This window comes from Cervus canadensis, chromosome 21, assembly GCF_019320065.1.
Source record: "Cervus canadensis isolate Bull #8, Minnesota chromosome 21, ASM1932006v1, whole genome shotgun sequence".
In the NCBI taxonomy this organism is placed as follows: Eukaryota; Metazoa; Chordata; class Mammalia; order Artiodactyla; family Cervidae; genus Cervus; species Cervus canadensis.
Window position 1 is genome coordinate 7,098,123 of NC_057406.1, and position 24,532 is coordinate 7,122,654.

The 24,532-nt window shown below is 43.6% G+C and overlaps 1 protein-coding gene across 6 annotated transcripts; it reads right to left on the bottom strand.

Moving 5' to 3' along the window:
* Nucleotides 1-2,465: 2,465 nt before the first annotated feature.
* XRCC6 (X-ray repair cross complementing 6) lies at nt 2,466-24,438 on the bottom strand. 6 transcript variants are annotated; one of them, XM_043439811.1, is made up of 13 exons: nt 24,386-24,438; nt 23,645-23,737; nt 20,819-20,931; nt 16,171-16,309; nt 15,643-15,897; nt 14,785-14,968; nt 12,736-12,922; nt 9,891-10,059; nt 8,781-8,942; nt 6,718-6,847; nt 5,461-5,561; nt 3,624-3,737; nt 2,466-2,933 (listed from the first exon to the last, which is right to left on the bottom strand). In XM_043439811.1, the coding sequence occupies exons 2-13, from the start codon at nt 23,721-23,723 to the stop codon at nt 2,737-2,739; spliced, it is 1,830 nt and encodes a 609-aa protein (XP_043295746.1). In that variant the 5' UTR covers nt 23,724-23,737; nt 24,386-24,438; the 3' UTR covers nt 2,466-2,736. The 6 variants fall into 6 exon arrangements, with proteins under 6 accessions (XP_043295746.1, XP_043295747.1, XP_043295744.1 ...); XM_043439812.1 differs by having other exon boundaries at nt 24,376-24,398; XM_043439809.1 differs by lacking the exon at nt 24,386-24,438 and adding an exon at nt 24,017-24,369.
* Between the last annotated feature and the right edge of the window lie 94 nt (nt 24,439-24,532).

Genomic DNA, 24,532 nt, shown 5'->3' on the forward strand with positions numbered 1-24,532 from the left:
CATGTCAGAATTGATCTAGTGATGAAGACTGCTGGAAGTGCTGGCAGGGCCTACAGGTGAGAAGGTCCCAGCTGTGTGAGTGCCCAGAGTAAACCCAGGCAGGGCTGGCTTTCCTGTGTGATAGTCAGTTACAATGAAGATTACACATTCAGGGACAGTTTGGGCTCAAACCGGAAAGGCTGGGTAGTTGTCAGCTCCTGGTCCATTATAATAGGTGTGTGTTTTCCCTCTAAAATGGATTTCAGGCTGGAATTTCTGTTTGAAGGCAATGGAGAGGAAGTGGATGACTAAGTTCTCCCAGATTTCATGGTCCTGCTTTGCTTCTACCCTTAAAATAAGACATTAATTAGTAAGACATTAATAAGATATGTCCCCTCGGCATTAGGCCTGGAGGCCAATACACATGTGTCTGCACGTGCAGTTCTCTCCAGCGGTCCCGCCCCCACCTGCCTCTGCTGACTGCCACTCAGGCATCAGATGCACCTCCCCGTTGCTCCCATCCCCGCTCTCGGCGCCTGGTTTGCAGCGTGCACGTGCAGACCATTTCTGCTCAGTGGCTGCGCGTGACCACCACCTGCTGGACTGAAGTGTGTTCGCAGTCGAAGAAATTGGGTAAGTTTGTGCCTTTTGAGCACTTTGTCCATTTACAGGTTTCCTTATTTTCATTATTCCACGTTATTATTCTTATTATAAATATGAGTAAACCGAGACTTGAAAATGCCAAGTAAATTGCCTATAGTCATTTGTATGTGTGTGATGGAGCCAAGATGTAAATCTACTAAATCTGACTTGTGAGCTTACAAGAGCCCAACCAAATTATGTTTGGACATGATGGTTTTTCTCTCAGGAGCTCAACAGCAGAGAAGGCAAGTATCATTAATTAATCTACAGAGAAACAGAGATCACACAATTGCTCTTTATCACAGACCTCGGTGGTTATCTTTCTAACATCATTCACATTACCCATGTTTTGTTTGACTCTTGAACTCTTCTCTCCATTTTGTAAACAGAACAGAGGAGGGGGAGCCTAGGGGCCTGCAGGAGTGCATAGAAAAGCCTGGGGCTCACTAGGTTTCCTTCTCACCAGCTTGAAAACAAAGCCCCGGCGAGTGGTGGCACTCAGTCTTACCCTCCTACTTGCGATGACCAGCCCGATTTTGATCTACCTCTGTAGTATCAGTAACCCTCTCTGCTGCTGCTAAGTCGCTTCAGTCGTGTCTGACTCTGTGCGACCCCACAGATGGCAGCCCACCAGGCTCCCTCGTCCCTGGGATTCTCCAGGCAAGAACACTGGAGTGGGTTGCCATTTCCTTCTCCAGTGCATGAAAGTGAAAAGTGAAAGTGAAGTCTCTCAGTCCTGTCCGACTCTTAGTTAGCGACCCCATGGACTGCAGCCTACCAGGCTCCTCTGTCCATGGGATTTTCCAGGCAAGAGTACTGGAGTGGGGTGCCATTGCCTTCTCCAGTAATGCTCTCTAGAACCCAGTTTCCAAGCATGTGTCATTTAACGAGGGTGGTCTTATTTTCCAGCAACAAGAATGAACACTTCCTGTATTACATGATTTTGCATTATCTTGCTGTATCCTCAAAGTCATCTAATTGGATAATTATTTTCCCTCTCCCCAAGACAAGGAAAGAAATCCAAACAAGAATATAACATCTCCTTTCCAAACAAACACAAGCAAAAAGAAGTTAAAAAAATCCATAAAACTCAGAGCAAAGAATCCAAAACTGAAAACCTCTTCCAAGAGTAATCTGATCCTTCCTACACTCACCTCATGAGATGCTCATTCTAGTCCTCAAAGACACAGGACTTACAAGCCATCCTCAGAGGATAAAAACCCTTCCAGGTGCTTTCCTTCCTTCTCTCAGGCTAATTCTTCAAAAGCAGTAACTGCAGAAAGAACAAGGAAAGGGGCAGGGAGGATATAGGAGGGAAGGTATGGGGGGGACACGGAAAGATCCCTCCCCTCCTCTTCCCCTTTTCCTGATCCAAGGACCCCTCCTTTTTCCGTTCTCCCATCAAACCTCTCCTTATCTTCTTGAACTTCCTACAGCTCCCCTGAAAAATTACAGGAATAACTCATTTCACTTACACTGCAACCCAAATTCTCAGGGCAACAGAAAATGTCTCTCTCTTCTTCATATACTTGAATGTCATATTAAGAAAATACAACATGAGTAGGGGAGTTGCTATGTACTCATGAAGCAAGTGGTATAAGAATTACACGTCACCTTGTTATTACTTCTGAAATCTGATTTAGATCTTAATATGACACATGTAAAGGAAAACAGGTGGGAAAACAGAGGATCAGAACATAATCTGACTAGGATTATCATCCCTAAAGTGTTCATGTGTCCTTACCTGTCACACTCTTTCCTGCCCTCACTGATATTTCTTGTTTCCGTTGTGAGGAAATGCATTCCCAGTGGGAGAGAAAATAAAGCTCACAGCCAACGGTATCTTTGGATGCAAAGGAGACATCTTTTTTCTTTTACACTATAGAACAATATATAGTACAAAGTCAGGCTCTTTATTCAGACAGTAGAGTAAGGCACAGCAACGTGAGAGGGCAACACTGCCTCCATGGCAACAGAAAGTCTCGTAAACTAAGTCCTTGACTTCTGTCACGCAGACTCTTCCTGGATCAGGAGAAGAAAGGTTTTGACTTGATAAAAACAAGACCGGGCAGCCTGGCTACACTGTGGAAGGGTGGCCGGCTGTATGCTCTCTGGTCAAGCCTTCTGGAAGTGCTTGGTGAGGACATCCAGCAGCTCCTGCTTCTTCAGCCCGCCCTTCAGCCCGTACATCCTGCAGGCTTCCTTCAGTGCAGGCACGGTGAGCTTACCCAGCGTGCCCTTGCTGACGTGGGCCTTCAGCTCCTCTTCGGACAATTCCACCTTGGGCCTTTTGCTTCCAGAACTTTCATCATCTGAGGACAGAGGTCAGGTGGGAGTGACTGGAAAGGCTACCAGTGGGATCCCAGCTATACGGCACAGGGGCCTTCCCATGATCTGGGCAGCAGTTAACCATCTTCCATAAAGCTGTGATGCCCACCTAGCACACCTTGGGGAAGATGGGTGTCTTGATAAGGCAGCTTCAGCTATACACAAAATTTAAAAAGTATCACATCTAGGTGGGAGTTAAAGGTCATGAGTCTTACCAGTTTACCCCAAACTCCTGATCATTCTGGGTGAGCAAGTCATTCCTTCCTTCCTTCCTTTATTCAAAAAGCACTTATACTTTCAAATTATACTACAAAGCTACAGTAATCAAATATAGTACTGGCCCTGAAACAGACACATAAATCAGTGAAGCAGATAGAGTGCAGAAATGAACCTGCATTACATGGGCAATAAATCTATGACAAAGGAAGCAAGAATAGGGGGAAAAGACAGCCTCTTCAATAAATGGTGCTGGGGAAACTGGTCAGCTTTGTGCGAAAGAATCAATTACTTTCTCACACCATACTTTAAAAAACCTCAAAATGGATTAAAGGTTTAAATGTAAGACCTGAAACCATAAAACTTCTAGGTGAAAACACAGGCAGTATGTTCTGTAAGCTGTGTGGTGCAGCCAAAAAAAAAAGAAACCCACTGAACATCCACGCCCAGCTCCTTACCTTGTTTTCGCTTGGTTACTTTTCCCTCGGGATTATAATCTGGTGGGTAGACAAGTTCCTTAAACTCATCCACGAGGGAGCCCAGTCTTTTATCCATTACTTCAGTCTTGGGCACTAGAAAATAAAAACATAAGAAGAGTGGCCTGGTGAGTCACAAGCCCAGCCTCTGCCCAGTCCAAATCTACAGGGACCAGAGAAGAAAATATGTAATTGCTGAGACAGGGAGGTGTATGAAGGCTCCAGGAGGCAGCTCACCTGGCCACAAAAACGTTCACTAAAACTCTAACATTTACCAAGTAGCTTCTCACAATTGCACTTAATCAGCACAACAGCCAGGCACTCTCTCAAATGCTTTAAACTTACTATTATTTTTATTTACTCCTCCTAACAATCTCTGGGGTAGGGAAACCTCTCTCCTCATTTTACAGAGGTGGAAATTCGAGAGGTTAAATTACTTTGCTGAGGTCAAACAGCAGAGAAGGGGCAGAGTTGAGAACAGGGCTAGAGCCAGGGGATTCAACAAGAGTCCCTGCCTTCGGGGCTTACAGGCCAGGCGGGAGGAGGAGGAGGTAAAAACACAAATGCAGTAGAGTCGGGCAGTGCCGTGAAGGAAGGGGCCATAGAGGCATGTGGGAACTCGGTGGGGCAGGGTGCAGGAAGGACTCTGTGCAGACAGTCCGGCAAGCTGAGTCCAGTCTCAGCAGAAGGCACAGGAATGAGAGACAGCAAGTGACACCACTTGCAGGCGGGGTATGAGGGCAGGACCAGCAAGGAGGCTAGAAAGGCAGCTTGGCGAGGTCACAGGAGCCTCAGACGCCTGCCCAGGAACTAGGCCTCATGCTCAGAGTGTTGGGGAAACTTTGAAGGGCTGTGAACAGGGGAGTGATGTGATCAGACTGACATTTTGGATCTCCCTGCCAGCCAGCTCTGCAGAATATGAATTGAAGGAGGGTGAGAGAAGGCTGAAGCGGTGGGGTTCAGGGGCATGCCAGGCCCAGCTGATAGTCACCACCATGACCCAGGTCCAGTAACTCTTATGCTTTTAAGGCTGGTTCCTTTTATCTAGTATGAAAGAGAACATTAATAACTGGGAAGCCAAGAAGGCCAAACTAATGGTTCTGATCTTTTCAACCTCTGTCTAGAGTCTTTATTAAATCCAACCTGTTTTCCACTGGGTATTTACTGACATCACTAAATGTCATGCATCCTCTTACAAAATACATCAGAGAGACACAATCCAGACAGGGACCAGCAGGGAGCTCAGAGGCCAGGCAGATCTCCTCTATGCTGGGTAACGAGGTACATTTTCTGAAGGCAGAGCATGCCATCTGATGGAGCAGCAGTGGGCACAGCGGTTCAGAGCAAGGGCTCTGGGCCAGCTCACGGGATTCTGAACCTAGATCCATCTACCACTACTACTTAGTGCCTGGGGCAAGTCACTCCCTTCTCTGCAAACCAAGGATAGTAACAGCACCCACCTCATGGTCAGCAGGAATAAATGAGTCAACACATAGGACAACAGTGTCCAGCACACAGGAAGCACTCAATAAATGGTACAGATTGTTGTTTTTAACTTTTACCAACACGGAGTCATGGGTGGCCTACTTCAGAGACTCAGAAGCCTGGCACTTTCTCCTCCTTTTACTGTGGAATTGGCCAGATCTGTTCCCAGGCAATCAAAGCTGGTCTAGAAAAGCTCTCAAGCAGAGATGACCTGAACAACAAGGTCAAGTACTTAGAGGCTGCCAGGAAACGCAAGCATAGTACTGGAGCAGGAAAAATTAACGTGAAAGCCTCCCATGAAAAGAACTTCTCAGCTGGGTTTCGGCCTCCTTACACGTCAGGTCCACGGCTTGCTCAGGCTCCATCAAATCCAGCGCCAAGGCTTCCATGTTCCTGAAGTGCTGCTGCAAGACTGGGTTCTCAAAGCCGTCACATCTGTTAAAACATTAACAGTAACATGAATACATTTTAAAAGTTAAGATGTAAATATTTAAAAAACAAAAATAAAAACTCAGCTGAGACAGTGCAGGCCCAAGGTCAGCTGAGAAATACACCCTGGGTAAAACAGCTGGGAGTCTTCTCTCTTGAATCAACCTCTTTCTTCCCAATTTTCAATTTATTGTCTGATGCTAAAGATCCAAAAGTGAACTTAAAAGCAAAACAATACCCGCCTATCTGTCTGGCACTGGCAGCTGTGGCAGAGACAGAAATAGAGGAGGCAGGGCCAGGGGAGGCATGTACAGAGAAAAGAGGAAGGACGGATGATGGGAGGTGAGGAGATAATGAACTTGATAGTCTCTTTTACCATATACAAAAGCAACATGAGATTAAAAAGAGAAAGAACCCAGAGGCATATACAGTCCTAGACTTGAACCCTGGCTCCCGTTCCTTTTAGCCTGGTGAATCTGGACAAGTTGCCTCACGCCTCTAAGCCTCAGTTTCTTCATCTATAAAATGGGCAGGTTCTTGTGAAAATGCCATTGAATTATATAAATGAGACACTGTTGGAACTGTATCTAGAACAGTGCCTAGCATGTGGTAGAATCTTAACAATGCTTCCATTTGCCCAATAAAGGACTATACCAGGAGGTTTCCTTTGAAGGAGGAAGGTCAGTTTGCCCAGAAGTAGCCCAGAGACAAAAGATGGACTGTGAAAAAATGGTGTCACTTTACAAAGGTTCTGGGAGATGGTCTATGTGCATGTGAGGGGGAATAACTTGAATTATATAATCATCCTTTTAACCTTGCAACAGTTGACACTGGATTTACTTACTTTTACTCGCTGTGTGACAACAATCAAGAAGAAGGCCATACAAGAACCTTCTCCTTACCGCTGCTTCGTTGAGCAAGCTCAACTAACCAACCTGGCTTTCTCAGCACAACAGGTCAACCAGCTATAGACACTTCACCCAATTCCAGAGTTTCAATACAAAACCTTTCACTATATAGCTTCTAAAGAGTTATAAACCATCAGTTAATGGAAAATAATAAAATCATATTCTCTTGGTCTGTGTTTAAGTCGAAACTCTAGGTAGACCTTCAACTCAGGAGGCAGTTCCAGAAGAAAGCCTGTGAAAAACACATCACTCACCTGTACTTGAAGCGGAGCTTCTGAACAATAGCCTTCATCTTGTCTACCTGCTCTGGGTTGGCCATGACTTTTTCGGTAAAGGGCACCTTCCGTTTATCATCAGCATAGGGCAAGAAGAAGAGCTGGAAGCCTGAGGAAGAAAGGTATGTCTTCGGAGACTTGACCTAATAAAAGGCTTCAGTCACTGAGTTGTCATTTTTCTCTCAGCCCCAATTCACCCCTTTGTGTCCTGTGTTGCTGGGGCTGACCTCCCTCGTGGCTCAGACGGTAAAGCGTCTGCCTACAATGCGGGAGACCAGAGTTCAATCCCTGGGTCAGGAAGATCTCCTGGAGAAGAAAATGGCAACCCACTCCAGTACTCTTGCCTGGAAAATCCTATGGACGGAGGAGCCTGGTAGGCTATAGTCCATGGGGTCGCAAAGAGTCGGACACGACTAAGCAACTTTCTTTTTTTTCTGCTGGGGCTGACACCCTGCAAACCCCATTTGACACCCTGCAAACCCCATTTCTTCTTTATCAGCTGATTCCTGTTAGCATCTGCCTAGCAGATTCCCTTTGGCGTCAAGAGGAAGGCCAGAAAGCAGGAGTGTTCCTTCTCAGGTACTTCCTGTTCCAGTTCATGTCCACCCCCAGCCAGCTTCCAGCCCCCAGCTTTTTCCCTACACCCAGAGCCAGGTGGACAGTGCCCCTCCCTGGAGGGCTACGTCCCACCATCAGCCTCTCCTCTGAGCTTCAACCTCTCCCCTTTGTTCCCCCGCCCTCAATACATACTAAACGGGAAGAGGTAAGGGTTATCAGGCTGATCCCTCTCCTATTACGGATGGGTTGCAGAAAGACTGAAAAATCTAGAGACTGAAACCCAGGCGAAGAGCCCTTGCTGGCAATGCCAAGAGGTCCAAGCAAGAGGAAGAAGCCAGCCTCTGAGCTCTCCCCCGCACTAATGTCTCCCTCTAGCACCCACTGTTGACAGCCTCCCTGAGAGCCTGCTGGCAATGCAGAAACGGGGCTGGAAGAGCCTCACAGCCTCAGGAGCACAGAGCAGAGGCTACAGCTTAAGAACTGACATAAAAGCTGTTCCTAAGCATCATGATGACCAGGGTTAGAAATATGAACACATTCAAAGACTTACTTTATCATTTTTACTAGCATAGCTAATGAAGAATAATGACTACCATCGACAGTAGAAGGCTGCCTTGGGCTAGGCACTTATATGTTTATTAACTTATATCAAATGTGAAGCAACCTTGAGAGAAAAGTATTCCAGAATTGTCATCTTTGCAGAGAAGGAACATAAACAGGAAGGTTCAATTATTTGCCCAAGTTGGCCAGGTAACGGGTGGCAGAGAAGGACCTAAAACAAAAGACACTTACGTGTCTTACTTCAGACACTAAAGTATAAGATAAAATCTGACTTCAAAACACACAGTCTTTCCACTATACCTCACTGCCTTATTGTTCACAGGAGATAAACCGACTATTAAACATCACAAGGGTATCAAACAATGGTTTTTAGTAAAGAATGTAGTATCTGTGAGACCCCATGAACTTATGACAATAACCCACGAATAGTCCCTATGTAGTCAATTCTCAACCCTGGCTGCAGAGCTGCCTTGTACAGTTGTACATGCTGTGTACTGTACAACCACATATGACAGCCTTCTCTGGCTGCTCTTCAGATTCACCTATGCGACCTTATAAAAGGGCTTCCCAGGTGGCTCAGTGGGTAAAGAACCCACCTGAAATGCAGGAGACATGGGTTAGATCCCCGGGTCAGGAAGATCCCCTGGAGGAAGGCATGGCAACCCACTCCAGTGTTCTTGCCTGGAGAGTCCCATGGACAGGGGAGCCTGTCGGGCTACAGTCCATGGGGTCGCAAAAGAATCGGACACGACTTCACGACTAACAACAACAGCAACCTTATAAATACACAATTCCCAGGCTCCATTCCTAGAGACTCTGCTTTGGCCGGTCCGAGTTGCTATCCCATGAGTGATTGATTCCAAAGCCTAAGCCAGGTTCAAAAGTTCAATATCAAAAGCCCTGAAATCACCTCTTCCACCTACCTGGGGGAGCCACCTGAATTTTCTGGTCATCCAGCTCCTCTTCCTGTGGCACCAAGGCCACAAAACAAGGCGGGATGTTCTGGCGCGGTGTGTACCTGCACACGGCCATGACCTCCTTCTCCAGGCACTTGGTGAGCAGAACACTGAACAGGGCTGAGCTCCCTGGAAAACAAACGTCCCAGGGTTCTACATCCTAAAGGTGTCTCCTCCTGTCTTCCCTCTTAGCCCAAGTTATAAGCCTACAGTTTCCCTTCCATTTTCTTAAAAGGACTTTGGATACTTAAATAGGTCAGGGGTGATGGACCCAGAGCAGAGGCATCAAATACTCCATTTAGGAATGTGAATTATTGATGTTGGTTCACTTTCACTATCATTAGGCTAATGATATAAGCCTGAGTTGCTAATGAATACCAGTCAGGTCCAGATCCAGGGGGTTCATTAGTTATAGCACAGAGGAATATAGGTCTGGACAGATAAACCCAGTGGCCAAGTTCAGTTCAGTTCAGTTGCTCAGTCGTGTCCAACTCTGCGACCCCATGGACTGCAGCACGCCAGGTCTCCCTGTCCATCACCAACTCCCGGAGCCTACTCAAACTCATGTCCATTGCATCGGTGATGCCATCCAGCCACCTCATCCTCTGTCGTCCCCTTCTCCTCCCACCTTCAATCTTTCCCAGCAACAGGGTCTTTTCCAATGACTCGGTTCTTTGCGTCAGGTGGTCAAAGTATTGGAGTTTCAGCTTCAGCATCAGTCCAGTGGCCAAGTTCATGCATCTCTAATTGCAACAGGAAGATGCCAGGATTGTGTTTTGTTTTTCCCAAACTCCCTATCTGATGCCTCCAAGAAAGAATTTCAAAGCAAGTAAGTTTTAAATATGCTAATTTCATATCCCCTCCTGGATATTCACAATACATATTAGGGTATTGTAGGTCCTAAAGAAATCTCTTTGTTTAGTCCCATGTTTCTAAAATTTATTTGAGCATGAAACACTTTCAAAACACCCAGTAACGCCTCCTATACAGTTTCTAGCAGCAGCCATTTGGGAAATGCTGCTCGGTAAACTGCCTTCTACATCACTTCTTCGTTTACCCGTGGCCTGTGCCCCTTACCATTTATCAGGGACTCCTCGGGGTACACGAACAGCGAGGGCCTCAGGTAATGGTGCTTCTTCAGCATCATTAAGGGCTTGAAACCAATGAGAATCAAACCTGGGTCATCAAACCGCTTAAGCTCTTCTGTTTCCTCCTTCTCTAATACAATCTGGCGACACCCATAGATCTGCAGAAAGGGAACGACGAGAGCCTTGTAAAGAGGCTACACAGAGACTCAAGTGGTTGCCACTGACACTAGCAAGTTAAAACCAGCGTTCTCTAAGGGGCAGGAAGCACCTTCCTCCTACCAATAAGAACGGACATTTATTGAGGGCTGACCAGGCACTGCACTTCTGCTACCCAGTTTATCATCTGTGACAATTTCCTAGGCGGTAAATGTTAAAAACTCTGCTTTACAGATGAGTGTACTGACGCGCAATAGTTACTAACTTTGCTCCAGGTTATACAAGTGAACAGGGCCTTGAACCAAACCACATCTGTCTGGTGCTAAAGGCCTGGCTCTTTAAGCATTTATGCTTTCCCTCATGTAACAACAGTGTATGAAACTCTCAGTCCATGGGGTCGCAAAGAGTTGAACAGGACTTAGTGAACAACAACAACAAACTCTCAGCACCACCCCCTGACACATAAAGGATGCTCAAACCTTACCTATTCAGTGAGAGGACCTATGTCAGGCACTGTGAGAGGTCTCATTTAGTATGGGAGGCAGACACACACACACACACACACACACACACACACGCAATCTCTTTCAAACGTCTGTTACTATCTATTACACTTTCAAATGTCAACATTTGCATTTGGATCCTAAATGTGTGATTTGTAACAGAAATTAGTAACAATCAAATTTGAGTTTTATTAAAAAAAAAAAAGTAAAAACAGAGCTCTTAATTAAGATTTTTCTTGGAGGCACAATGAATCAAGAAAGAAACTCAGTAACCAGAAGAGGTACTGCCTATCAATAAACCAACATGGAAAGCTAGCTACCTCCAAAATGGAAGGGGAAATTTCTTGTCATCTCCTTCTGAAAAGTAGGGCAAGACACTCTGGCCTGAAATTTGTGCTCCAAAAAATATCTCAAGGGTTGAATCAAAATAATATCTAATTTTAGTCACTTAGTTGATCCTCCTAGGTCTTGAACTTATACAAAATTGCTCTCCCACATTTTGCATAATTAAAAAGGAAGGATGACTCATTCAACTTTAATTTTAGATATCAAACCTTTCTACAGGGAAGTATCATATTCAACATGCTGAGATAAACCATAATGGAAAAGAATATATGTAAAATATAAAATAAAATAAAAATATACATATATATGAAAGTGAGAGTTGCTCAGTCATGTCTGACTCTTTGGAACCACATGGACTGTAGCCTGCCAGGCTCCTCTGTCCATGAAATTCTCCAGGCCAGAATACTGACATGGGTAGCCTTTCCCTTCTCCAGGGGATCTTCCCAAGCCAGGGATTGAACCCAGGTCTCCTGCAATGCAGGCGAATTCTTTACCGACTGAGCCGCCAGGGAATCCCAAGAACACTGGAGTGGGAACTTCCTGACCCAGGAATCAAACCCAGGTCTCCTGCATTACAAGTGGATTCTTTACCAGCTGAGCTACCAAGGAAGCCCTATATATAGTTGAATCACTTTGCCATACAGCAGAAATTAACAGAATATTGGGACTTCCCTGGTGGTCCCGTGGCAAGGACTCCACGCTCCCAATGCAGGGGGCCTGGGTTCCATCCCTGGTCAGCAAACTAGATCCCATGTGCCACAACTAATAATAGCTTGAATGCTACAACTAAATAATAAAGATCCTCCGTGCCACAACCAGAAGATCCTTCATGCCACAAGGAAGATCAAAGATCCTGCGACCAAGACCCAGCACACAGCCAAATAAATTAAGACCCTTCTACAGATTAAACAAAGGTGAGAGGGTGACACACAAGGTTCTACATTCTTAGTCTGTCTTTCAGATTAAGAAAGGCATATCTGTATCATTTCAAAGCACAGGGAAAACTGTGGTTAGTTTGGCAAAAAAAAAAACAATAACCCTCTCCCTAAAAAAAAAAAATACACTTCACACCTAACACACTTCACACTTTCCCTAACTCATCCCCCTTGTTGCTGCTTAGTCACTGAGTTGTCTTCAACTCTTATGACCCCATGGACTACAGCCCGCCTGGCTCCTCTGTCCATGGGATTTCCCAGGCAGGATTACTGGAGTGGGTTGCCATTTCCTTCTCCAGGGAATCTTCCCGACCCAGGGATCAAACCTGGCCTTCTGCATTGGCAGGCGGGTTCTTTACCACTTGAGCCACTATGGAAGCCCTATAGCACAGTAGTAAAGAGTCTGCCTGTCAATGCAGGAGATGCAAGAGACTTGGGTTTGATCACTGGGTCGGGACGATTCCCTGGAGTAGGAAATGGCAACCCACTCCAGTGATCCTGCCTGGGAAATCCCATGGACAGAGGAACCATGGTGGGCTACAGTTTATGGGTTGCAAAGAGTTGGACACGACTGAGTACACACAACTCACCTACCTAGTCAACTGTACAACCCTTTCTGCCATTGTACTGAGCAAGGAATAAGACTGTTAAGACTCAGAGTAGCATCTGCTGAGTGACTGAGGGCTGAAGTTTTCACTGACATCTCTTTCAAATAACTGGTTCTAATTTTCTAGCCCCTAAGATATTACTGATCCAGATGCCATAGTCTAAAGGGTAATGACAACAACTTGGCTGGAAAGATGCACACGTGAAAGTTATTTAACTGGTTAGACTGATCCTGTCTCCCTCCTCAACAGTTCAACAGGACAAAATTCAGTTAAGAAGGAAGACCTACCTGAGACCTCTTGGTGTCACTAGGCAAAAGCAAACTGCCTGTATTTACATTAAATGTCCGGGTCTTGGTTTTCACTGGTTCATTGGTTTCACGATAAAGCCTCACTGGAGAAGGTCTGTAAGCCTTCTGGACCATATTATAAATGCCAACAGTGAGTGCTACATCTTTGTTGAGTTTAAGCTTCAACCTGAAAGAGAGAAAAAAATTTTAAATTTGGACTGAAAGATTATACTTTCCTATCTAAAATACCTTCATGGCTCCCAAGCCCTGACTTGTTTTATCCCGTCCAATAATTCAAGCTCTTTGAATACAAACATAAAGCATTTTAATAATACAATGGAGTTTGCTATAATACATCTCAGGGTCTGTACCACAAAAAATTAGTTTCAGAACATATTGTTAACTCCTTAAAATAATGATAAAGAATGTATTGTAATGATTTTTTAAAGTGAGTCTAGCCATTTACTAAACCATTTTACAGCTATTCTCTCATTTAATCATCATCATAACCCTGTAAGTACTGTGAAACCCCAATTTTTCTTTGGGAATCTCCCTTTCCCTACTGCTTTGGAAAAATGTCCAGCAAAGTACCGTGCCCTACCCTGACCAAAGGATGGGCATATCTGGTCCAGGCTCAAGCCATCAGACTTGTTCCTGAGAGTCTGGAGACAAAGAGCTTAGGACAGTGCCTGGCACATAATAATCATACAATAAAATAATTATGTTATTTTATTATAGCAAGGATAAGTGTAATAATTTTCTAAGCCTTAGGCAATTAGTTCTCAAACAGCTCCAATTCATTATTATTCATATCCAGTATCCTATAATGACTCTTTCACAAAATAGTAAGACTAGCTATCGTTTATAATTACGTTATTCCTTTTAATCATCACAGCAGTCCTTTAAGGAGGAACCATTTTTGCTCCCATTTTACTGAGGCTCAGAGAAGCCACATGATTTACCCCAGGTCACACAGCAGAGGGGCCAGGACTAGAGTTAAAGTCAATCTGACTCCATAACCTACTTTCAACCACAATTTCATCCTCCCTGCCACTTCCACCAATATGTTAGATTTCCAAACTGCAGTAGTAACAACATTCCACTGTTTCAGGAAGAGGGGGAAGGTGATAGGGTGCTTATTTGAGGAAAAGGAGAAATTTCCCCCCTCTTTTCTTGGGGGAAAGAGACACCAAAGACAAAACTGTAACTATAGCAAAGAGCTGCATCTTGGTTTCCTTAAAAAACTTCATGGGTTTTCTAGTAGAATTTTAATTTTTTGAAAACAGCTCAAAAACTACCAATGGTCTCATTCTTCTATACTGAGGAAACTTGTCTAAAATCAAAGTCTGATGCTCTTCAGTAAAAAACACTGAAGAGGCTTTAGGATTCTAATCCTAAATTCTCTAAAAGAAGATAATCCAACCCTCTGGTTCCCATGGCTCAGATGGTAAAGAATCCACCTGCAGTGCAGGAGACCCAGGTTCAATCCCTGGGTCTGGAAGATCCCCAGGAGAAAGGAATGGCAACCCACTCCAGTATTCTTGCCTGGAGAATTCCATGGACAGAGGAACCTGGTGGGCTCCAGTCCACAGGGTCCCAAAAAGTCAAACATAACGGAGCAACTAACACTTTCCCTTTTTCATTTTTAATAAGAAACTAGAATAACACAACAACAATGATAATAATTAACATGCATTGAGTTTTTGTTCTATACAAGGTACTACTGTTATCCCCCATCTACAGAGGAGAAAAAACTGACAGTGTCCCAGAGAGTGCACCTGGGGACACCGTTAGGCTACAGTTGTTTACCCCAAAGGAGTGGAGAGGTGTGTTACTTCAGACAAACAGCATACCTGCTCTGTCTAGAGAAAGAAAAGCAAGTAGCTTGTGTGATCCTGAAATAAAGCACATTTTTTTAAGAGGAACACAGTGAGGCAATGTACCCAGAGCTGGTACAACCCAGAGCTAAGTTGCCAAGAAGGTCAAAGCCATGCATGGCTTATGATTAGTTAGGGGCCTTGAAGACGCTGACCCAGGCTTAATACCCACCTGTAGAGCACGCGCTTCCTGGTCTCCTTGGCGCGAACCTTCCTCAACAGGTTTTCAAGCTTGCTAGACTCCTCAAAGTGAATCCCTATGTCCTCATCCTCTGCTACACTGATAATATCTCTGTAAAACAAGGATATGTCGAAGCCTCCACGTTTCTTTAGGTGCATCAAGTCAAGGAAGATACCTGGGGTGAGGACAGACAAAAATGAGGGGAAGCAATTTCCAGCAAGGGAGAATTTTTTTCAATTAAGTTCAAATATGCTAAATAAATGCTTCCAAAGACTAGATTGATGATAAACACCTTCAGGACTTAGAGAAAGTGGTTAAGGGGATCAACTGCTCTAATGACTTCAGAAAAGTTATTCAAGGAACCACCATTCATGGTGGCACTGAAGTCAAGAAAAGCTCTCTCTGGTAGAGTCCTTCGTACAGCTAATGGTCTGGCCATTTTCACTGGGAATGTTACATAAGGGTCTCCCCTAGCTTCACTTTATTTTTTCATTTTCCTCTGAAGGGTGAAAAGCAAATATTTGACATCAGCTATAAAGAAGCAATAAAACACAACTTAGCAACTAAACAATGACCAAAAAAAATAAATAAATAAAAAAACAATGGAAGGGACTTCCCCAGTGGTCCAATGGTTAAGACTTCACACTTCCATCGCAGGGGGCATGAGTTCAATCTCTGGTTGGGAAACTAAGATTCCCACAAGCCACACGGTGTGACCAAATAAATTAATTAAAGATTGGGGGCCTCTCCTTTGGGGAGAGGGTGTACTATCCTTTGTTTGCTGAATAAAACTGAGCTGTAATGGAGCTGTTAAAAAAAAAAAAAAAAAGACAGAATAAGAATGCCAACCTGTGTCCCGGAGATCCCCAGCCTTGGTCCTGGCCCGGCTGGCTTTGGCACTGTCATCACCGTGGGGGTCATCTTCATTGGTGAAAAGCATGATCCTCTTATGGCTCATCTTGAACTGGACATCGCTGAAGAGGTTGGCACAGACCCACAGCACTTCACTTAAGGAGTAATCAGATCCATGGCCAATTTGGTCTTGGAAATATTTCTTCCCCTCCTGCCCCTTAAATTTGTCAAGCTCCTGCACTCGTTTAGCACCTGATCGGAGACAGGGAGTTAAATGGGCAGAAAAGTCAGCATGGTGTCAGTGGCCACACTTAAAAACTAACAGAAGGGCCTAAGGTCTCTTTCTCACCCAGAGCTGATTAACCCCTGCAACAAAGGTCCACATCCCAGTAAGAAGCCCCTTGTGCAGGAAAGCGTACTCCCAGTCAAGATGTCATTGCTTCCTCCTCCCCAGCCCTCCTTTTGCATGGCAGTGAGTGACCTTCTCATGTAAAAGGGAAAAGCTGATCTCAGAATACTACTGACCTGGATTATCTAATTCCTGTAAGACGTAAATATTTTTGAAATTCACTGAATTTTTGTCCTTCTTGGTACCATAGAACACCACTGCCAAGAGATCTCGATCACTGCTTATGATCTTATTGGTGTATACGCTCCGGATACACTGAAAAAACAAAAATAAAATTTCAATTAATATTATTTACCACTAAACTTAAGCTCCACAAGTGCCTGACACATAGTAGGGCACTCAATATATGTTTGGTGAATTTGTACATGGCCTTAGAGTAAGGCGTGACTCCTGCCTTCCGGAAACTCACAAACCAGTGAGAATGCTGGCCATTTACATTATGATAACAAAAAGTAGATTGTGATAAACACAGAAGTATAAGCAGTTCCTACTATAATAAACCAGAGAATTGAAACCAGGTATATACCCAGGAAGGAAACTCTACAATAGGGAAATAAAAATAAATGAATAAAAGCCCAGCACTAGAATCAGAAAACCAGAATTTGAGTCCCAATAATGTCATTTACTTAATTGGCTGAGTTTACACAGGCCACTTTATCATTTCTCTAGTAGCTTGATACCAAGAAACAAAATATACGTGTATAAAATTTAAGCAAATGTTAAGTATGTGTGACCTGGGGGCTTCCCTGGTGATCCAGTGGTTAATGACTTAGCGATTAAACAACCACCACCACCAGTGGTTAAGAATCCACCTACCAATGCACAGGACCCAGGTACTATCCCTGGTCCGGGAAGATCCCACATGCTGTGGGGCAACTAGGCCTGTGCCCTACAACTACTGAAGCCCACGTGCCTAGACCCCATGCTCTGTAACAGAAGAATGAGAAGCCCAAGAACCCCAACTAGAGAGTAGCCCCCAGTGCCTGCAACTACAGAAAAGCCTGCAGGCAATGAAGGCACAGAGCAACCAAAAATAAAAAAATAAATAAAATGTTAAAAAAAAAAAAGTATATGTGACCTGAAATAAATCTGTAACTACCAACAGCACTTTTTGAAATAAAATTTGCTTAATTACACATTTAAAGACATCAGTATTCCAGGAAAGTTCTAGCCATCCATTTAAACAAAGCCAGCATCTGATAAATCAGTGTCTCATAAGTGGGTTAGTCCTTGTGGCCTATAATTCGAGGGACACTGACAAAATTAAGTTTCTGATTCTGCAAAGCTGAGGAATAAACTAACCCTGGCAACCCCCCTCCATATCCTGCTTGAGACGCTACCTGGTCTTCCTCCTTAGCAACTCTCTCCTGGAATGCAGAACTTATATATGGTATGTCTAGTCATTGACAGTAATCTTCACGGCAAGGAGTCATTTTTTAAATTTAAATTTTTTATTTATTAACTCTAAAAACAATTAAAATCTTTAAGGTAATCACTTCTACAAATATTTTAATCTATTCTTTGAGCACTCTACAAACTTCTACAAAAATCTAGTGAGAGGTTCTTCATGTTTTAAGATAAACCACATACACAGCACATACAAACTAAAATAGAATATAAGTAAATGTTTTTTCATTGCTCCTTATCAAATACGTTATGTTCATCTGTGAAAGTTTCACTTATTCACTGCATAATACGGCAGTTCTTCCTGGGTTCTCTAGGTAGTCCCATTTCACTGAGCCCTGTGAAATTACACATAGCAATCTTCTTACATATACTGTAAGTGTATCATTTTGGGGCAGAGGGTGCATAGCCTTCATCACATCTCCTAAGAGGCCCGTGATCCAAAAAATGTTAAAGAAGTGTTCCTCAAAGAGTGATCTCCAAACACTGGCATCACCTTGGAACTTTGCTGGACAAGCATTTTCTTTTCTTTTTGGCCTCTGTATGTGGGATCTAGTTCCCCAACCAGGGGTCAAACACGAGCCCCCTGCAGTGGAAACATGACCACTGCACCACCAGGGAAGTCCCTAGAAACGCAAATTCTTGGGCCCTGCTCTAGACCTATAGAATCAGAAATTCTGACTGCAGGGTGAGGTCCTACAATCTGTGTCAACAAGCCCTGCATGATGTAGGCTAAAGACTGAAAACCACTGCTTTAAAGTTCAAAATTGTTTTTATTAATTCTTTTTTTTTTAGATGCAAAATATTCTGACTTGTCAACTGAAAGAACTATTTGTATAGAAATTAGAACATGAGAAACCGCTCTTTGATTCCCAACTGCAAAAATATGAGAAACAAGATATACAATAAATCCTTAGAAATTCTTCTCTGTGAAGAAATAGTAACATGTTTAATTGAGGTGAAATTCACATAACAAAACTAACCAATTTAAAGTGAACAATTCAGTGTTCAATTAATACACTCACAATGTTGTACAGCCACCACCTCTATCTGTAACAGTTACCAAATATTTTCATCATCCCAAAAGCAAACCCCATACCTATTAAGAAGTTGCTCCCCATTCTTCCCTCCCCCTCCAGCCTGGGGGTAACTACCCACCTGCATTTTCTGTGGATTATCTATTCTGTATTTCATATAAATGCAAACATACAGTATGTGACCTTTGGCCTGGCTTCTTTCTCTTAATGTTTTCAAGGTTCAATCACCTTGTAGCTTGTATTAGTACTTCATTCTTTTTTATGGCTTCAGTCCATTTGGCTTCCCTGGTGGCTCAGTGGTAAAGAATCTAATTGCCAATGAAAGAGACTCAGATTTGATCCTTGGATCAGAAAGATCCCCTGGAGAAGGAAATGGCAACCCACTCCAATATTCTTGCCTGTGAAATTCCATGGACAGAGGAACCTGATGGGCTACAATCCATGGGGTCACAAAAGAGCCAGAACGACTTAGTGACTAAATAACAACAATAATATTCCACCTATATATAAACTCCAATACTTTGGCCATCTGATGTGAAGAACTGACTCACTGGAAAAGACCCTGATGCTGGGAAAGATTGAAGGCAGGAGAAGGGGATGACAGAGGATGAGATAGTTGGACGGCATCACTGACTCGATGGACATGAGTTTGAGTAAGCCCTGGGAGTTGGTGACAGACAGGGAAGCCCGGCGTGCTGCAGTCCATGGGGTCGCAAAGAGTAGGACACAATTGAGCAACTGAACTGACTATATATAAACATTTTGTTTATCCATTCAGGACGTTTTAGAATGAGATAGGGAGTGGTGACATGAATGACTAAATACCTTAAAATTGTATACTTCAAAATGGTTATGAAATTACTTCCTAATTTTGTTATGTGAATTACATCTCAATCTAAAAAACGAAAACATTTAATTCTGACAATTTGACACAGCAGGTACTATTATTATTTCCATTTTATAGATGAGAAAACGTATAAGAGCTTTAGCAACTCTCTTAATATCATGCAGTTTGTAAGTGGCAGAATCAGTATTTGAGAAGCTGCTTTTTATTTAATTGGCTAAACACCCAGGAGGGGAACTCCTAGGTCAAATAATAAGTCTATGTTTAAGTTTCTGAGGAACTGCCAAACTGTTTTCCACAGCAGCTGATCCATTTCATATTCCCACCTGCAACATATGAGGGTTCCAATTTCTCCACATCCTCGCCAACACTTCTTATTGTTCCTTTTTTTTTTTTTTAATTATACCAGTTCTGGTGGGTGTGATACCTCATTTTGGTTTTGGTTTGCACTTCTCTAATGCCTAAAGATGTCAAGCTTCTTTTCATGTGCTTTTGGACATTTGAACATCTTTAGAGAAATGTGTATTCAAGTCTTGTGCTCATTTCTAAATTAGGTTGTCCGGGGCTTCCCTGGTGGTACAGTGGATAAGAATCCTCCTGCCAGGGACTTCCCTGGGGGTCCAGTAGTTAAGAATTTGCCTTGCAATGCAAAGGACATGGGTTTCATCCCTGGTAGGGGAACTAAGACCCCACATGCCATGGAGCAACTAAGTTCATGTGCACAACTCGAGAAGTCGAGTGCTGCAACTAAGACCAATGCAGCCTAATAAATAAATAAATATTAAACAAACAAACAGAAGAATCCTCCTACCAATGCACGTGACATGAGTCCACTTCCTGGTGGAGGAAGATCCCACATCCTGAGGATCGCCTAAGCCAGTGTACCATAACTACTGAGCTCGGGCTCTAGAGCCCAGGAGCCAAAATTACTGAGCCTGCATGACCTAGAGCCCGTGCTCTGCAACAAGAAGCCACCACAATGAGAAGCCCTTGCAACGTAAATAGAGAGTAGCCCCACCTCGCTTCAACTACAGAAAGCCCACGTGCAGCAATGAAGATCCAGCACAACCAAAAATAAAAATTAGGTTGTTTGTCCTCTTGTAATAATCGTCCACAATCACAAGTAATACTCAGCTTCCACATAATTACTTACAGAAGGACCTATCTCACAGCATAACTGTTGGAACTTCATTCCTTCCCTTACACAAACATCTCTAGAGAAAGAGGTGCCCACTTCTACTACCAGGGCTAACACAGAAGGTGGGAGCAATGTATTCCCAGGGTCAGAAGTTCAAACCCAAAATAAAATGGGCCTTCTCTCCAACTCTTGCTACTCTTTTTCAGCTGCAAGTATAGGTAGCCATCCTAGGAGGCTAACCACCATTTATCAATCCAAACAAACTTTTCTAAGAGTCCACATTTTTTAAAGGGGTGTTAATACTTTTTTGTTTGCTTAATTAAATGAAAAGGTAGTCTCACCTGGATGCTCATGTCAAAAGGAGTCAACTCATCTTCATCCTGAGATTCAAACATGGCTCTGGAAGCATCAACCAAGAAAATCAAACTATCTCTTCCTGAATATGAATAATCTCCTATGGGGGAAAAATTTTGAAGGAAATATTTGCAGTTGTTTCATATTTATCATGTTTATTATTCACGTAAAACAAATAGAAAAAAGCCCATTAAGCAAAACTATAACCTGATGAATTATTATAAGATGAACACCCCTAGGGAATTCCTTTGTGGTCCTGTGGTTAGGACTCCCTGCTTTCACTGCTGAGGACACGGGTTCAATCCCTGGCCAGAGAACTAAGATTTGGCAAGCCATGCTCACGCAGTGCAACCAAAAAAAAAAAAAAAGGCGAACATTCTTAAAATCAACACATCAGGAAATTGAATCTTGCCAGTAACCCCTGAAGCCCTCTCCAGGTCCCCTTCCAATTTTAACACCCACCTTCCTCCCAAGAGTAACCACCATCCTGACTTTTGGTAATCATTCTTCATTTATTTTTCTTTATAGTTTAATCATCCAAGCCAACATTCCTACACACTGGTTTTGACTTAAAAAAAACACAAAAAACAGTTTTTAAAGCCTCTTAATCCATGGATAGCCCCTCTGTCTTTTGTCTCTTATAATTTATTTGCCGAAGAACCTAGATATTATGTCATATAGTTTTCCAACTTCTGGATTTTGCTTGACTACATTCTTTTGATGTAGATTAACATAGTTCTGTCCTTCCCACAAAGGACCTACAGAAGCTTCATCAGATTTGGTTTTCTTTCTTTCTTTTTTTCTGGCATAATTACATTATAGGTGATGTCGAGTTTTTCACAAAAAGACATATAATATCTGGTTGTCTCCCTTTTGACTATGCCGCTTCCTAATGCAATAAATTTATTTACCCATCTTTTCTAAAGCAATATAGCAATACGTGTCAAGAACCTTAAAGAAAAATTCTACATTGAGCCAATGAATTTTGCTTCTTAGGAATCTATATTAAGAAAATAAGACATGGAAAAATCCTATGCGAAAATTTCCAAAATGTTGTTTATTAAAGTAAGAAACTGAAAACTAAAATGTCCAAAGGAAGGTAGACTGAAAAAAATCACAGCACATTTAAAATGAGTCATAGAGGCTATATTTGCAGTTACATGGAAAGATATATCTACAGTACAGTAAAGAAAAAAGGCACACAACGTTATGTTTAAAATTCTTTTTGAAAAACATACATTTTGAAAGTATAAATTAAAAAGGAAAAAATATAAGCACTATGATTACAATTATATAAAAATCAGATACAAACAAAAACAGACTGTATATACTTAGGAAATACATAGTCTAAAAGATATAGGAAGGAAATATGCTAATTATCAAAATGCTAGTAATGGCTGTATAAGGGTGGTAGATTATGTAGATTACAGATCTTTCATTTTTTATATTTCTTATATTTCTCACTTTTAATGAAAATACTTTAAAATTTTCTACCCAGGACTTAAATTAACCAGTATATAGAGTACATGATTTCCTAAAAGAAATCAACCCTGAATATTCATTGGAAGCACTCATGCTGAAGCTCCAATACTTTGACTACCTGATGCAAAAAGCCAACTCACTGGAAAAGACCCTGATGCTGGGAAAGACTGAAGGCAAAAGGAGACGGGGGCAGCAGAGGATGAGATGGTTAGATAGCATACTGCCCCAGTGGACATGAATCTGAGCAAACTCTGAGAGACAATGAAGGAGAGGGGAGCCTAGAGTACTGTAGTCCATGGGGTCGCAAAGAGTTGGACGCAACTTATTAAATGAACAATAGACATGCATCCCTTGTTTCTTTTCCTTTGGCCTATGTGTTACTGTGTTGCCTGAACACATACTCCCAAAACACCAGGCTAAGGTGAGGGAATGACTCTTGTAACTGTGTTGCTAACATTTACTCTTTGGTTGCTGCAGTTATTGTAGGGTGAAAGCATTTTTGCACTGAGGTCCAAGAACGAGAAAAACTACTTTCCTGGGTGAGGAAGGGTCTTACCTGAGCCACCTACTATTGCTGCTGCTACTAAGTCACTTCAGTTGTGTCCGACTGTGTGACCCCAGAGACGGCAGCCCACCAGGCTCCCCCATCCCTGGGATTCTCCAGGCAAGAATACTGAAGAGGGTTGCCATTTCCTTCTCCAATGCAGGAAAGTGAAAAGTGAAAGTGAAGTCACTCAGTCGTGTCCGACTCTTCACAACCCCATGGACTGCAGCCTGCCAGGCTCCTCCGTCCATGGGATTTTCCAGGCAAGAGTACTGGATGGGGTGCCATTGCCTTCTCCCTGAGCCACCTAAGGTGACCCTTAATACCAATGTTTCAGCGTAGTTTATTGGAGCTCAATCTACCAGTGCCCAGCAGAAGTTTAAGACTAGGAATGTACCATAGACTAGAGTAGGACACAAATAAAAGTGCCTAGGGCTTCCCTGGTGGCTCAGCTGGTAAAGAATCGGCCTGCAGTCTGGAAGACCTGGGTTAGATCCCTGGGTTGGGAAGATCCCCTGGAGAATGGAACGGCTACCCGCTCCAGTATTCTGGCCTGGAGAATTCCATGGACTGTATAGTCCATGGGGGTCACAAAGAGTCAGACATGACTGAGCAACTTTCATTTCCACTTTCAGAGCAGCTCTGCAAAGTTCAAAGGGAGGAAAGTGCTGGAGATTCTCTGGGGAGAGAAAGGTGGGCCAGGAGGCAACAAGGGTCATCCAGCAGAGATAGGCAGGGAAAGGCTTTCACACACACACAATGGTACATGTTAATGAAAGTCACTTACCACCTGCTTCGAGGCCCTCTTCTTGTTCTTCTTCTTCCTCATCACCCTGATTTTTGTAGTAAGATTCCCACCCTGACATGTTGTTACTGCTCACTAGGTGAAAGAAAGAGAAGATCAGTAACAAAGTAAATTTAAACCTAAAAGTCATCTACTCCTAGGCTCCTTTGAGATCTGTCCTAAAGGCTACAGGTTACTTATGAGAAATGTAGATGCTGGATCCTACTGCCTGGAGTGCTTGGTAAATGAGATGCAAAGGTAACGGGCATGGGGACCATTCCTGAAGCAGCCTCTCCTGAGCTATATCCCTTAAGGATGATTCAGGGCCGGTGGCCCGGGATAACCCCTCTAATGGGTGTGCTTGGGTAGCCTGACCTAGTGGTCCAGTCCCGCCTCCAGCATCATCTGGACTGGAGATTCCCAGTCCAGGGTACTCCATCTTTTAGCAGACCCACTTATCCTCATCCCGCCCCCAAATCTTCCCCAACTCCTCAGCCAGCTATGCCCACTGAGGTCTCAAACGAAGCGGCCCTCCAAGGCCAGGTGCCGCCTTCTCCCCGGAGGAAGAAACGGAGATCAGAGGCTGTCTCCTCCACCTCCTCGGGTCTGTACACTTCTGGCTGACACCGCCCCACGGCGAGGCTACGGGGGACTCGCAAGACTGAATAGGCAAAGCAGAATGAAGCCAGCCCTGGCCAGCAAGCAACAAACAACAGAGAACAGCCCCTTCCCACCTACGTCTACCTCAAGGAAGCGATCAATTTGGGCAGAAGGCGGAGCGCCGCGCACGCGCAACCCTTGTTCTTGCACCCAATCAACGCCGCTTACGTCATCACGCACGGCGCGCCCCGTTCCTGTCCAGCAAACACGCCCACTCCCACAAGGCGCTTT

Coding starts and splice junctions, on each gene's coding strand:
- XRCC6 (XM_043439809.1), bottom strand. CDS start 24,080: ATGGAGTACCCTGGACTGGGAATCTCCAGTCCAGATGATGCTGGAGGC. Junction 16,310..20,818: donor CTTTTGACATGAGCATCCAG/GTGAGACTACCT, acceptor TTGTTTTTTCAG/TGTATCCGGAGCGTATACAC. Junction 12,923..14,784: donor AGGAAGCGCGTGCTCTACAG/GTGGGTATTAAG, acceptor TCTCTCTTTCAG/GTTGAAGCTTAAACTCAACA.